The sequence below is a fragment of the Kogia breviceps genome, chromosome 3 (assembly GCF_026419965.1).
Source record: "Kogia breviceps isolate mKogBre1 chromosome 3, mKogBre1 haplotype 1, whole genome shotgun sequence".
NCBI classification, from domain to species: Eukaryota; Metazoa; Chordata; class Mammalia; order Artiodactyla; family Physeteridae; genus Kogia; species Kogia breviceps.
In genome coordinates this window covers 63,728,746-63,743,516 of record NC_081312.1, presented here as the reverse complement: position 1 = coordinate 63,743,516, position 14,771 = coordinate 63,728,746, and the positions used below count along the sequence as shown (strand labels likewise).

Here is a 14,771-nt window from a genome sequence, read left to right as displayed (position 1 = left end):
TATTTCTTCTTTCAGTTCTATCAGCTTTGCTTCACATATTTTGCAGTTCTTTTGTTTGCTGCACACACATTTAGGATTGTTAAGTCTTCTTAGTGGACTGACCCTTTTATCACTGTTATATAATGTCCCCCCATCTCTGGCAGTTTTCTTTGCTCTGAAGCCTACCTTATCTAACATTAATTCAGCCACTCTGGCATTCCTTTGATCAAGGTTTGCACAATATAATTTTTTCTATCCATTTACTTTCTACCAGCCTATATTGTTATATTTGAAGTGAGTTTCTTTTACAAAGCATATAGGTGAGTCACGTTTTTAAATCCACTCTGCCAATTTATTTTTATTTTTTAATAATTAATTCTTTATTTATTTATGGTTGGGTCTTTATTGCTGCATGCGGGCTTTCTCTAGTTGTGGTAAGCGGGGGCTACTCTTTGTTGCGGTGCATGGGCTTCTCATTGCGGTGGCTTCTCTTGTTGTGGAGCACGGGGTTCAGTAGTTGTGGCTCACGGGCTCCAGAGCACAGGCTCAGTAGTTGTGGCGCACGGGCTTAGTTGCTCCATGGCATGTGGGATCTTCCCGGCCCAGGGCTCGAACCCATGTCCTCTGCATCAGCAGGCAGATTCTCAACCACTGCGCCACCAGGGAAGCCCTACAGTCACTTTAAAATGTTTGTCATCTTGGTGTTGGCATCTATTGCCTTCTTTTCATTCAGTTTGAGACCTTCCCGGTTCTTGGTATAATTTTTGGTTGAAGCCTGGACATTTTCATATTACGAGACCATGAATCTTATTTAAACCTTCTGTTTTAGTTGGCTGTTTTGCGACACAGCTCCGGAGAAGCGGGGGCTTTCAGCCTCATTATGGCCAGGTGGAGGTAGGAGTTCTGACTTCCTATGTGGTAACCACTGACACAGCAGTGGAGGTGGTCTCATTATCATTGGGTGATGATGAAAGGCCTAATTCTCCACTAGACCTCCTCTGACTCCAGTGTAGACGGGGAGGGGCACCTCATTATGCCTGGGGGGGCCAAAATTCCAGGTTCCTCATGTAGTCTCCACTGACACTGTGGTGTTAGACACGGATGGGGGACTTGTTACCAGTTGGCAGAGATGAAACTCTTAGCTTTCTATTTGGTCTTCTCTGATACTATCTTACTCCAGGGTGATGTTCGGGATGCCTCATTATAGTCATTTATTTATTGACTGATTGATTGATTTTTGGCTGCGTTGGGTTTTCATTGCTGCACACGGGCTTTCTCTAGTTGCAGTGGGCTTCTCATTGCAGTAGCTTCTCTTGTTGTGGAGCATGGGCTCTAGGCAAGTGGGCTTCAGTAGTTGTGGCACATGGGCTCAGCAGCTATGGCTCACAGGCTCTAGAGCACAGGCTCAGTAGTTGTGGTGCACAGGCTTAGTTGGTCCGCGGCATGTGGGATCTTCCCAAACCAGGGCTGGAACCCGTGTCCTCTGCACTGGCAGGTGGATTCTTAACCACCGTGCCACCAGGGAATTCCCCTCATTATAGTCTTGTAAGGGTAGAAGTCTAGGCTTCCTAACCCACTTTTGTTGTCAGGGGTGGGGATGAGGGTCACAGTATTTTCTGTGGTGTTTGGTTGGCATAGAGCAGTTACTGTTTAAATGTTTTCTGTCTTTCCAGGTTGCTCCTTTCCTGCTCCTGTGGTTAGAAAGAGTGGGCTTTTGTTGGGGTTTTTTTTGTCCTGTGCTTGTTGATATTTCTAGGTTGCTGGCTTCTTCAACTCCAAGTCCAAGATGTATGAGGCAAAAATAAAACTTGAGAACTCACCATCATGTCATTCCTTGGTCCTGAAGTCCTCTTGGTCTATCTTCTTTTCTCCACCTTTCAGAGTCTTCTTATGTTTGTTTTACATGTAATGTCCAGGGTTTTTGTTGTACTTAGTGTGAGGAATAGGGAGAGTATATCTACTTGACCTTCCCAGAAGTGAGAGTTCCCACTGCACAACTTAGTAGACTTTAGTATATTCACAGATAAGTACAATCATCACTACAGTCAATTTTATAATATTTTCATCACTTAAAAAGAAACACTATATACCCTTTAGCTGTCACCATAATATTCCCTCATCCTTGCAACCAGAACTAAGCAACCAATAATGTGCTTTACATAGCTATATAATACCTCTTATAGATATTTCATATAAATGGATACATGACCTTTGTGACTGGCTTCTTTCATTTAACATGTTTCTAAGGTACATCCACACTGTAGCACATGTCAGTACTTCATTCCTCTTTATGGCTAAATACCATTATGTGGATACACCGCATTGTTTATCCATCTGAATAATGCTGCTATAAATATTCATGTAAAAGTTTTTGTGCAGACATACATTTTCATTCCCCTTGGGTATATACCTAAAAGTGGAACTTCTGGTCATATTCAATGATTTACTGTTTGATGAGCTGCCAGATTGTTTTCCACAGTGGCTGCACCATTTCACATTCCTACTAGCAGTATATGAGGGTTCAGATTACTCTGAATCCTAGCCTACAGTTGTTATTACCTGACGTTTTAGAAAAAATTTTTATAAATTTATTTATTTTTGGCTGTGTTGGGTCTTCGTCTCTGTGTGAGGACTTTCTCTAGTTGCGGCAAGCGGGGGCTACTCTTCATTGCGGTGTGTGGGCCTTACACTGTTGTGGCCTCTCTTGTTGGGGGGGCACAGGCTCCAGACGCACAGGCTCAGTAGTTGTGGCTCACGGGCCTAGTTGCTCCGCGGCATGTGGGATCTTCCCAGACCAGGGCTTGAACCCGTGTCCCCTGCATTGGCAGGCATATTCTCAACCACTGCTCCACCAGGGAAGCCCTTACCTGACTTTTTGATTCTAGCCAACCTAATGGGTGTGAAGTGGTATCTCACTGTGATTTTGATTTCCATTTCTCTGATAATGATGTCGAACATTTTTTCATGTACTTACTGATCATCTGTATATCTTCTGTGGAAAAATATTTATTCTGATCCTTTGGCCATTTTTAAATTGGGTTGCCTTCTAATTATTGATTTGGATGAGTTCTTTGTATATTTTAGATACAAGTCCCTTATCACATATATGACTTGCAATTACTTCCTCCAATTCTGTGGGTTATCTTTTCACTTTGTTAATGGTGTCCTTTGATGCACAAAAGTTTAAATTTTGATAAGTCCAATTTATTTATTTTCCTTTGTTGCACATGTTTTAGTGTCATATCTAAGAATACCTTTTATTTGTTAGTTATGTCTCAATAAAGCTGGAAAAAAAGAATCCACTGCCAAATTCAAGGTCAAAAAGATTTACCCCTATATTGTCTTCTAAGAATTTTATAGTTTTAGCTCTTACATTTAGGTCTTTGATCCATTTTGAGTTAATTTTTGTATACAGTGTGAGGTAAGAGTCCAACTTCATTCTTTTGCTTGCAGCTATCCAGCTACTCCAACGCAATCTGTTGAAAGGACTTTCTCCACTGGATTGTCTTGGCACCCTTGTTAAAAATCAGTTCACAACAGACGTGTGGTTTTATTTCTGGAATCTCAATTCTATTTCATTAATTGATATATGTATCCTTAGTGCAAGTAACTTGCTGTTTGATTAGAGCTGCTTTGTACTAAGTTTTGAGATCAGGAAGTGTGAGTACTCCTAATTTGTTCTTTTTCAAATGTCCCTTGCTTTTACTAATACTTTTCTAGTTTGTTTTTTTAACAGGACATATATTTATAACATTTCTTTATACTTTCCAAACCACTTTCACATACATAATCTCAAATGAACTTCATATTATATATCTGTTGGGTAAAAAAGCATTCTGCTTTTGACAAATTAGCAAAAGGCCAAGAGTGCTCAAGTAACTCAGTGAAATAGCAGGTTAGATCAGCTATAAAAATATATATTGAATGCTAAAGGTTTATGCATTGGACACTGTGCAAGAACTGGGATTTAAAAAGAAAAACCAGGAAGATGAAAGAGCCTGCCCTCTAGGAACTTACAGTCTAGTGCAGTGGTCTTCAATAATTTTGCTCATGTACTCTCTACAAGAATATTGAGAAACTATGTATTAAATTGACAACTACGATGAAAATTGTCATCATAAGTTTAAGCTGTTACAAAAGATACAATTTCCAGTATACTGTATGTTATATCTATATACTTTAAATATATTTTCATCAAAATCTTAGAGCACAAATTTGGCTGATACAATATATATAAAATGTCTACTATTAATGACAAATCAATCAGCCACATCAAATTCACTTTGTTAGAACATGTCTGACTCATAATTTTACAATTAAAAAAAACTTACTAATACAAATCTCTATGACAAACATCTCACTTCTGAGTTATAATTCTAAGATAGACAGATTTGGTTCAGGAACTTCAATTCAACATGAGTTGGTTGCCGGGATGACATAAAGTACAGCACCTTTCAATACTTCTTGCTTTGCCATTAGAAACACTCTCTCTCAGGAACATGCCCTCTTGAATGAACTGTCCCTTTTTTGGTGCCAAACCTTCCAGGGCAATGTAGGATTCAGGTGAGTAACAGGTATGCCTTTCTTTTACAAAGATGAAGAACAGAAAAGGAGAGGCAAGAGACTGTAGAAGGGTTCTCAGGAATTAATTGTAGTAAAGTTGAGGATCTAGAAACTTACCTCCTCAAAACTAACCTAGCCGACATGCCCCCTAGAATCCTTGGGATAACCCTAGGATATTCCTATTCCTATATTCCTATTCCTATTCATATCTTCGTTTGAAGATCACTAGTCCAGAGGTCACAACTGTGAGGAAAATTCAGACCTTTTAAGTCTACGAGTTTAGCACACTTTGACAATACAGTGTATGATAAAACAGTCAAAAACGTTCCTAAGTCCCAACTGCTGCTGTCTTTGTAGATGAGATATAAGGCAGAAACAATATCAAACCCATTGTTATGTTGTTGAGTCTCCTAAAATAATGCTTCTAAAATAAGCCAGAAAGAAAAAGAAAACCACTGATTCTAAATAGAAGTAAAATGATATCTGTATAATTTAAAAACAATACCTCCCAACCAAGACCAGCTACAAAATCTTCATATGCTTGACTTCCTCCTGTATTGGTGAGAATGGAATGTTTGTCTTCTTGTCCTTCGGCAACATAAAATACTGCAATCTTGTGTGTCTCTCGGCTATAAAACAAAAGATTTCACCATTCACTTAATCATTAATTTATCCATTCATTCATCCAATAGTTAACTTCTAAATATGTGGCAATAAAAAGATGAAAATGAATTAAACCTTATAATCTACTAAGGGAGAAAAGTAATTATAAGTAAAAAATTATAAAAGTTACAAAATTATGCTCAGAACAGAAGAAAAGGATGATTACTTCTGACTGAAAACAGAGAGAAACTTAGAGGAGAAGGTAATATTAAGCTGGGTGAAGGTAAGTAAGATTTGACAAATGAAGGAGAGAAAGTATCAGGAAAGACACACAGGTGTGAATGCACAAAGCATCTGAAGAGCTGCCTGTTGTGCAATGTGGCTGAATCCTAGAGTTAAAGGGACTGTGTTTTAGAAATAAAATTAAGTAGGAGTACGGAGATGAGTGAGAAATGATCCATTTCTCCAAAGTACTTATAAGAAATATATACACAAATATTATAAAACTGTATGGAGTAACTGACAAGTTCTTAGACATTTTAGTTTTAGTTCTCCCTAAAATTAAAAATGCTCATAAAAGCAAATTTCTTGTAGGAAATTTGGCTTTCCAAGCTAACTAGAAAATAAACAATGACCCAAGCAAACAACCACCACCAACGTACTTTTGATTCAAAGACACAAAGTAGAAAGTAAAAGAAATAGAAGAAGATGCTATGTAAACAGTAACCAAGAGGGCCAGCATAGCTATACTAATATTAAACTTTTACATAAAAATGTTATAGGTAGTTCACAGAGAGACATCCTGGGGTGGAGTGGGGGTTGGTTTGGGTGGGTGGGGTTCCTTTTTCCTTTCTGTGTATGTCATTAATCTGCCAATTCTCCCTCCTCCCCACTGGCCTGTCCCCATTCCTCGTATTTGTATGGTTCAAGCAATAAAGACAATCATTTCAGGAAAAAAAAAAGTTATAAAAGATAAAGATATATTTCATAATGTTAAAGGTCCTTATAACAGGAAGATATGAAAATTAAAAACATATGCACCCAACAACAGAGCTTCAAAGTACATGAAGCAAAATCACACAGAATTGAAGGCAGAAATAGCTATTTCTATAATCATGGCTGGAGACTTCAATACCTCACTTTCAATAATGGACAAACAACTAAGAGAATATCAACAAGGAAACAGAAGACTTGAATAATAGTATAAACATTTAAAGAACACTCCACCCAACACTAGCAGAAAAGCACATTCTCCTCAAGCAAACCTGGAATATCTTTCAGGATAGACCATATGGTAGGCCACAGAACAAGCCTCAATACATTTGAAATAACTGAAACCATGCAAAGTATGTTTTCTAATCATAATAGAATAAAATTAGATATCAATAAAAGAAGAAAATTTACAAATATGTAGAAATGAAAAGATGTATTCCTAAATAAGTGATGGGTCAAACAATAAATCTCAAGGGAAATTAGAAAAAAAAAACTTAGAGATGAATGAAAATGAAAATATAATACAACAAAACTGATGGCATGCAGGTAAAGCAGGGCTCATTGGTAAATTTATGGACATAAATGCCTATATTAAAAAAAAGAAAAAGATCTCACATAAAAAACTAAACCTTCCACCTTAGGAAACTAGAAAAAGAAGAGCAACTAAACTCAAAGCAAGCAGAGAGAGGACAATAATAAAGACTAGTGTGGAAATAAATGAAACAGAACAGAAAAACAACAGAAAAATTTTAAATTGGTTCTTTGAGATGTTAAACAAAATCAACCTATAGCCAGAATGAGCAAGAAAAAAGAGACTCAATTTACTAAAATCAGGAATGAAAGGAGAGACATCACTACATACCTTATAGAAACAAAAAGGATTATTAAGGAATATTATCAACAGTTGTATGCCCAAAATTAGATAATTAGATTAAATGGACAAATTCTTAGAAAGACACAAATTATTAAAAACAACTCAAGGGAAAATAGGATATCAGAATAGTTCAATAACAACTAAAGAAACTGAATTAGTAATCTGATTGAAAAGGAAGTAGTAAAACTACTTCCACTTGCAGATGAGATGACTCTGTGTATAGAAAATCCTAAGGAATCCACTAAAAAGCTATTAGAGCTAATAAATGACTTCAGAAAGGATTCAGGATATAATATCAACATACGAAAATCAACTGTATTTTTATAAACGAATATGAACAATCCAAAAACAAAATTAAGAAAGCTATTTCTTTTATAATAGCATCAAAAATAATAAAAATACTTAAGTATATATTTAACAAAAGTACACAACTTATACTCTGAAAGCTACATTGTTGAAAAAAATTAAAGATCTTAAAAAAAAAAATCCCACATTCACAGACTGAAAAACTTAATATTGTTAAGATAATATTTCTCAAATTGATCTACATTTTTTTTTTTTTTTTTTTTTTTTTTAATGGTACACGGGCCTCTCAATGCTGTGGCCTCTCCCATTGCAGAGCACAGGCTCCGGACGCGCAGGCTCAGCAGCCATGGCTCACGGGCCCAGGCGCTTCGCGGCATGTGGGATCCTCCTGGACCGGGGCATGAACCCGTGTCCCCTGCATCAGCAGGCGGACTCTCAACCACTGAGCCACCAGGTAAGCCCTGATCTACAAATTTAATGCAAGTGCTATCGAAGTCCCAGCTCCCCTTTTTTGTAGAAATTGATAAGCTGATCCTAAAATTCAGAGGAAAATGCAAAAAGTCCCAAACAGCCAAAATAATCTTGAAAAGGAAGAACAAAGTAGAAGTATAGGTTTAGTAGAACTCATAATTCCCAATTTTAAAACCTACTACAAAACTACAGCCGTCAATGGACTGTGGTAGTACCACAGCAGAAACATATAGCTCTATATGGAATAGAATCTTGGGTCCTGAAATAAACCTTTATGTTTATCATCAATTGCTCTTTGCAACAGTACCAAGCCAAGTCAATGGGGAAAAAAAATAGTGTTTTCAGCAAACGGTGCTGAGGGAACTGGATATCTACAATGCAGTTGTAGATTTCCAATGAAGTTGGATTCTTACCTCATACCATATACAGAAGTTAAATTAAAAGGCATCATACGGCTTCCCTGGTGGCGCAGTGGTTGAGAGTCCGCCTGCCGATGCAGGGGACACGGGTTCGTGCCCCCGTCCTGGAAGATCCCACATGCTGCGGAGCGGCTAGGCCCGTGAGCCATGGCCGCTGAGCCTGTGCGTCCGGAGCCTGTGCTCCGCAACGGGAGAGGCCACAACGGTGAAAGGCCCGCGTACCAAAAAAAAAAAAAAAAAAAAAAAAAAGCATCATAGACCTAAAAATAAGGTCTAAAACTATGAAAGTCTCCTAAAGAAGTTTACACAGCTATAAAATGTCCATGTAAAAGCTACATGAATGTTTACAGTAGCATTATTCATAACAGCCAGAAAGTGAAACTAATGCAAATGTCCATCAAGAGATGAATGGATAAACAAAATATAGGATATTCACACAATGGAATATTATTCAGGAATAAGAAGAAATGAAGTGCTGACACATGCTGCAACATGGATGAATTTTGAAAACACTGTGCTAAGAAGCCTGCCACAAAAGACCACATATGTTTGATTCCTATTATATGAAATATCCAGAATAGGCAAATCTATAGAGACAGAAAGTAGGTTAGTGTTGTCTAGAGATGGTGAGTAGGGGGTAATAGAGAGTGACTGGTAATGGGTATGAGGTTTCTTTTTGAAGGAAATATTCTAAAATTAGATTGCTGTGATAGTTGTCTGTGAATATACTAAAAACATGAACACTTTAAATGAGTGAATCTTATGGTATGTGAATTACATCTCAATAAAGCTGTTAGAATTTAAGTTGGAAGTATGACCTACTATGCGTAAATTCTGATCCTGGCAGAAAGGGGACCTCTCAGTGTTCTCAATTTCCTAGGTAAAGGGCTATCGGCTAGAACTCATAAATCACAATTTATAAAATTGAGAAGAGTTGCACAGAAATGTTCACCTAATACTACAAAAACCAAGAAAAGAAATACATGAGCCATATAGGAAAAATTAGAAAATAAATATTTAAAATGCAAAAGTAAAAGTGAAATCACCTTTATATTATCTGTCCTTTTTAAAATTTGAAGGAGCAGAGTTTAGCTGCTCTTTTATGTCAAATTTTAATTTTTCAGCATTCCTTCTTATTTTTCTACTTACTAACTACTTCTACTAAATGCTTGGTATATACTGATTGCCATTAGATTAGTATGTACCACAAAAGTGAATGAGGTAAAAAGATTAGAAAAAATGAGATTACTGAACTTGCAGCCATAAATATTCTACAATATGTCCAGTACTGGCAAAATATTATGAGCTTACTACTGGAAAATTCAAAGTGAAATATGCTAAGATATAAGCACTTCTGATTCCCTGTATATACACTGCAATAGAAATAATAATACAAATAATTTGGAGATTTGAAATTTAAAAATCTGATGGTTCAACCATGAGGAATAGGAATCAGTTAATCTAGTCAAAGAAAACAAAGGATCTATAAATGGTCTGGAGAGATAAGACTATAAAGAAAGTAACTTGTCATTTTCTTCCGCCCTAATCCTCCAGACAAGTAATCAGGTTTGTTTCCAAGTTCTTGGCTTAAGAAGAAACTCAAAGATTAGAATGAATTTTTATCTGAACCCAATATGTTAGAAAAAGAAAGGAAACTTGTTTTCATTATTTAATTTGTTTAAAAAAGCAAAATAAATGTCATGTGTTCATGTGGTGTACAATATCAAAAAGAAAACCTATGCTTTCTCAAGGAAGATGTCCTTCATATAGTCCAGGTACATGTGAGAATGGAAGTAGTTTAGCAAGAGCCAAGAAGTAGAAAAGCATAAGGTAATGTAAAGAAACCATGAATAGCCAAGACTGGCTGGTATGGCCTGAGTTCTAGACTAAGGAGTCTGGTCAGGCACTGGGAAGTCACTAAGGAATAAAATTAAAATTTTACTTTACAAAAATTATTCTCGTGGTGAATATTGTCTAGATGGTGAAGAGTTAGAAGATGAGAGAGTTGTTTTAACTCTCTCTGAAAGAAGTAATAAGGACATGAATCAAGAAGTTGGGAGTAGGAAAAGCAAGACAGAAGTGAGAAATAATAAGAAAGAACTGACATAATGATAAACACTAAGGGCAAGGGAAAGGAAATGGTCAAGTGTGGGTGACACTGAAATGGTACTTCTAAATATAATGGAGAAAATTAGGAGGAGGATGTTATTTGGGAAAGAAGTGATGACCTGAAAACAGAAGTAAGGAGGCAGGGGAAAAATTGTAATAAGCAGCTACCAAATCATGACTGAGAATTAAGAGATAGGAGTACATGGACAGAAAAGAATGGGGTTGAGAAGATATGAGACATATCCCAGTGAGAAGGAAAACTATGTTAGGGGAGAAGGCAGCAGAAAATGAGCCAATGAAGACAAACTAGAAATAACTAGTTTAGCAGGAGCCAAGTAGAAAAATATTAGGTAATGTAAAGAAACCATAAATAGCCAAGATTGGCTGGTATGGCCTGAGTTCTAGAATAAAGAGTCTGGTCAGCCATTTGGAAGTCACTAAGGAGTAAAATAAAAATTTTACTTTACACAGCTTTACTTTAGAACAAAGTAATTTAACATGACTTTAGAAGCCAGGGGAGAAGAACATTTTAAAGAGAGAACAGAAAACAGTACTGAACTTTTAGGGGATATAATACTCAGGAGTTTTTAGGGCAGAAACTATTCTGTATTATATTGTAATGAGTATACATGTCATTATACATGTGTTAAAACTCATACAATGTACAACACCAAGAGTGAATCTACTATAAACTTCAGTTAATAATAATATATCAATATTGGCTCATCAATTTTAACAAATGTACCATACTGATACAGGATAAAAATAATAGGGTTAATTATGTATAGGGGTAAAGAGGGTATGTAGGAATGCTCTGTATTTTGCAATTGATTATTTTGTAAATCTAAAACAGCTGTAATTTTTAAGTGCCTATTAAATTAATTAAATTTAATTAATTAGATAAATCAAGGAGGCTGGAGAGGATGGAGAAAACTTTAGACATGGTGGTCAGGATACTAACCTTCAAAAGGATAGTTTCAGTAGAACAGTAGAAGTCTGAGAACACATGGTGAGCGAGACAGCAAAAGAGGTATGATTTGCGCCCCCAATGACTTTGGTACCATCTAGTACCAAAGATAAATTATTATGGGGAAGAATTAGGATATGAGACTACTTAGAGGGTTTTAATTTTTTAACTGTCTTGGAAAGAATATCTAGGAAATAATAATGATATTAACATAGTGTGATAAATACTATGACAGGAAAGTGTTATAGGGATCTCTGAAATCCCATGGAAGGATATCCAAACATAGGGTGGAAGGAACTGGGGAGGAAGGTAAAGGGTTAGCGGTAGCTTAGGGAAAGGCTTTTCAGAAAAAATGATGTTTACGCTGAGACTAAAACAATGGACAGGATCTACACTCAGAAAAAATCTAGAGCATAAGACTATTTCATTGTTAAATAATAAAGAATAAAACTCAGACAGATGACATTCAATTCTAGAAGAAAGAGAACAATATAAAGCTTATAAGCAAGAAATAACAGTAATTAAAGAGTTAAAAAACAGAACATAATAGAATATGATAAATGAGAAACTGTTTCTCTGAAAATATTAAGTAGATTATTTGCATCCAGAAAAAAAAAGCCCACTGTAATGGTGGTGCATAATTCACTTACAAATATAGCTTAAAAGTTAAAAAATGTTTTAAAAGAAACCATAATTACAATAATTTGTTATTTAATACATAATACAAAAAAGATGGAAATTGTAACACCAATTACCTAAAATGTGAGGGAAGAAGTAAAAGTATAAAGGTTCTGTATGCTGTATATATAGCAAATACTAATAGAAAAGGAAATAAACAGCAATACAGTAATAGTTGGGGGTTTTAATATCCCACTCTCAATAATGGACAGATTATCCAGACAGAGACTCAAAAAGGAAACAGTGGATTTGAACAACACTATATACCTAACAGACATACACAGAACATTCTGTCCAACAGCAGCAGAATATACACTCTTTTCAAAAGTGCACATGGAACATTTTCTAGGGTAGATAATGTGTTAGGATGCAAAACAAGTCTCAACAAATTCAAGATGCTAGAAATTATATCAAGTATTTTTTCCAAACACAATGGAATTAAAGTAGAAATCAATAACAAGAGAAAAGCCAGAAAGTTCACAGACACATAGAAATTAAATGACACACTCCTGAACAACCAATGGATCAAAGAATAAATCAAAAGGGAAATTTAAAAAATATCTTGAGACAAACAAAAGTAGAAATACACACTGAAAGTATGAAATATAGCAAGTTCCAAGAGGGAAGTTTGTAATGATAAACATGTACATTAAGAAAAAGAAAGATCTCAAATAAACAGCTTAACTTTATACCTAAAGGAACTAGAAAAAGAAGAATAAACTAATCCCAAAGTTAGCAGAAAAGGGGAAATAATAAAGATTAGAGCACAAATAAATAAAATAGAGAATAGGAAAATAGAAAATATGAAGCAAACCAACAGTTGGTTTTTTGAAAAGATAAACCAATTGAGAAATAAATGGTATTGGGAAAACTGGGCATTCACATGCAAAAGATTTAAACTGGACCCTTGTCTTACACCACTCACAAAAATTAACTTGAAATGGATTAAAGACTTAAATCTAAGACCTGAAACCATAAAACTCCTAAAATGAAAATAAAGGGTAAGCTCCTGGACACTGGTCTTGTCTATGATTTTATGGATATAACACCCAAAGCTCAAGCAACAAAAGCAAAACAAAAACAAAGAAGTGGAATTACATCAAACTAAAAAGCTGCACAGCAAAAGAAAGGATAAACAAAGTGAAAAGGTAGCTGACAGAGTGGAAGAAAATATTTGCAAATTACATTTCTGATAATATAAGAAACTCATATAACTCAATTGCAATAAAACACTTATAATACAATTAAAAAATGGGCAAAGGACATGAATAGACATTTTTCTTAAAATGATATTCAAATGGCCAAGAGGTACATGAAAAAGTACTTAACATCACTAGTCATCAGAAAAATGGAAATGAAAAACCACACTGCAATATCACCTCACACCCAGTAGAATGGCTATTATCAAAAAGACAAGCGATAAGTGTTGGAGGGGATGTGGAGAAAAGGGAACCCTCGTGCACTGTTGGTGGGGATGTAAACTGGTACAGTCAACTCTGTAAAAAGTATGGAGGTTCCTCAAAAAATTAAAAATAGAACTACCACATGATCCGGCAATCCCACTTCTGGGAATATTGCCAAAGGAAATGAAAATACTAACTGGAAAAGATATCTGCACCCCTGTGTTCACAGCAGCATTATTTACAATAGCCAAGGTATGGAAACAATCTAAGTGTCCACTGATGGATGAATGGATTAGGAAAATGTGGTATTTACAATGGGATTCAACCATAAAAAAGAAGGAAATCCTGGCATTTGTGACAACATGGTTGAACCCTGAGGGCATTATGCTAAGAGAAATAAGTCAGACAGAGAAAGACAAATATTGCCATGTTCTCACTTATATGTGAAATCTAAAAATCTATATTCACAGAAACTGAGATCAGATTGGGCAGAGGATGTGTTAAGGGGGTCAAAGGGTACAAATTTCCAGCTATAGGATGAAAAAGTTTGGGGGTGTAATGTACATTATAGTTACTATAGTTAACAATACTGTATTGTATATTTGAAAGTTGCTATGAGTGGATTTTTACAGTTCTCACGACAAAAACTGTAACTAAGTGAAGTGATGATGTAGTAACTAACATTGTTGTGGTAATCATTTTGCAATATATAAAAATCATTATGTTTAAACCTTAAACTTACACAATGTTATATGTCAATTATATCTCAATACAGCTAGGGGTCAAAAAAAACCTCTGAAGGGATGACACGGGAATACAGAAATTAATTATATATATTAAAAAAAAGAAAAAGAAAAGCCCTATAAAACTGAGAAAAGGAATGTAGTAAAGAATTATGACACCATGTATGAATCTCTACTAAGTATCTTTTGAAATCTCAGTGAAATTGAGTTTTGTTAAAAAAAAAAAAAAGCCCTGAAATTGACCTAAGAGGTAAAAGAAAAACTGAAAAGACTAATAACGATGAAACAAATGGAAATAATTTGAAATTCTACTAATTCTTCCAAATTTTCAAATAGATAGTATTCATCTTATGAATCTGGCTGTAATGTTAATTCTGAAAACATTAGAACAGGCAAAAAATTAACTATAAAATATTCTAATAGATGAACCATGCCCTAATTAAAAATGAAATTCTAATAAATTTAACCCAAAAGGAAGTCAAAGGACCCAGTAAGGTTTATCCCAAGAATGCAAGAATTATTTAATATTAGCAATCTAGTTAATATACATCAACTAGTTAAGAAAGCAAAAGCTGAAAATAAAAATATATAAAAACCTGAATAGATGCTGAAAAGGATTCTGATAACATTTAACTATCTTTCATTATGAAATCTCCTAGAAAA

General features: G+C 35.3%; 1 protein-coding gene across 8 annotated transcripts in view; it reads right to left on the bottom strand.

Moving 5' to 3' along the window:
• Positions 1 to 14,771, bottom strand: part of RALGAPA1 (Ral GTPase activating protein catalytic subunit alpha 1) — a 236,799-nt gene that overhangs the window by 46,230 nt on the left and 175,798 nt on the right. For all 8 annotated transcript variants that reach the window (XM_059056514.2, XM_067028578.1, XM_067028577.1 and 5 more), the window contains one exon: positions 5,048 to 5,171. In XM_059056514.2, the coding sequence (XP_058912497.1) occupies positions 5,048 to 5,171 (124 nt within the window). The remainder of the gene's footprint in view (positions 1 to 5,047; positions 5,172 to 14,771) is intronic.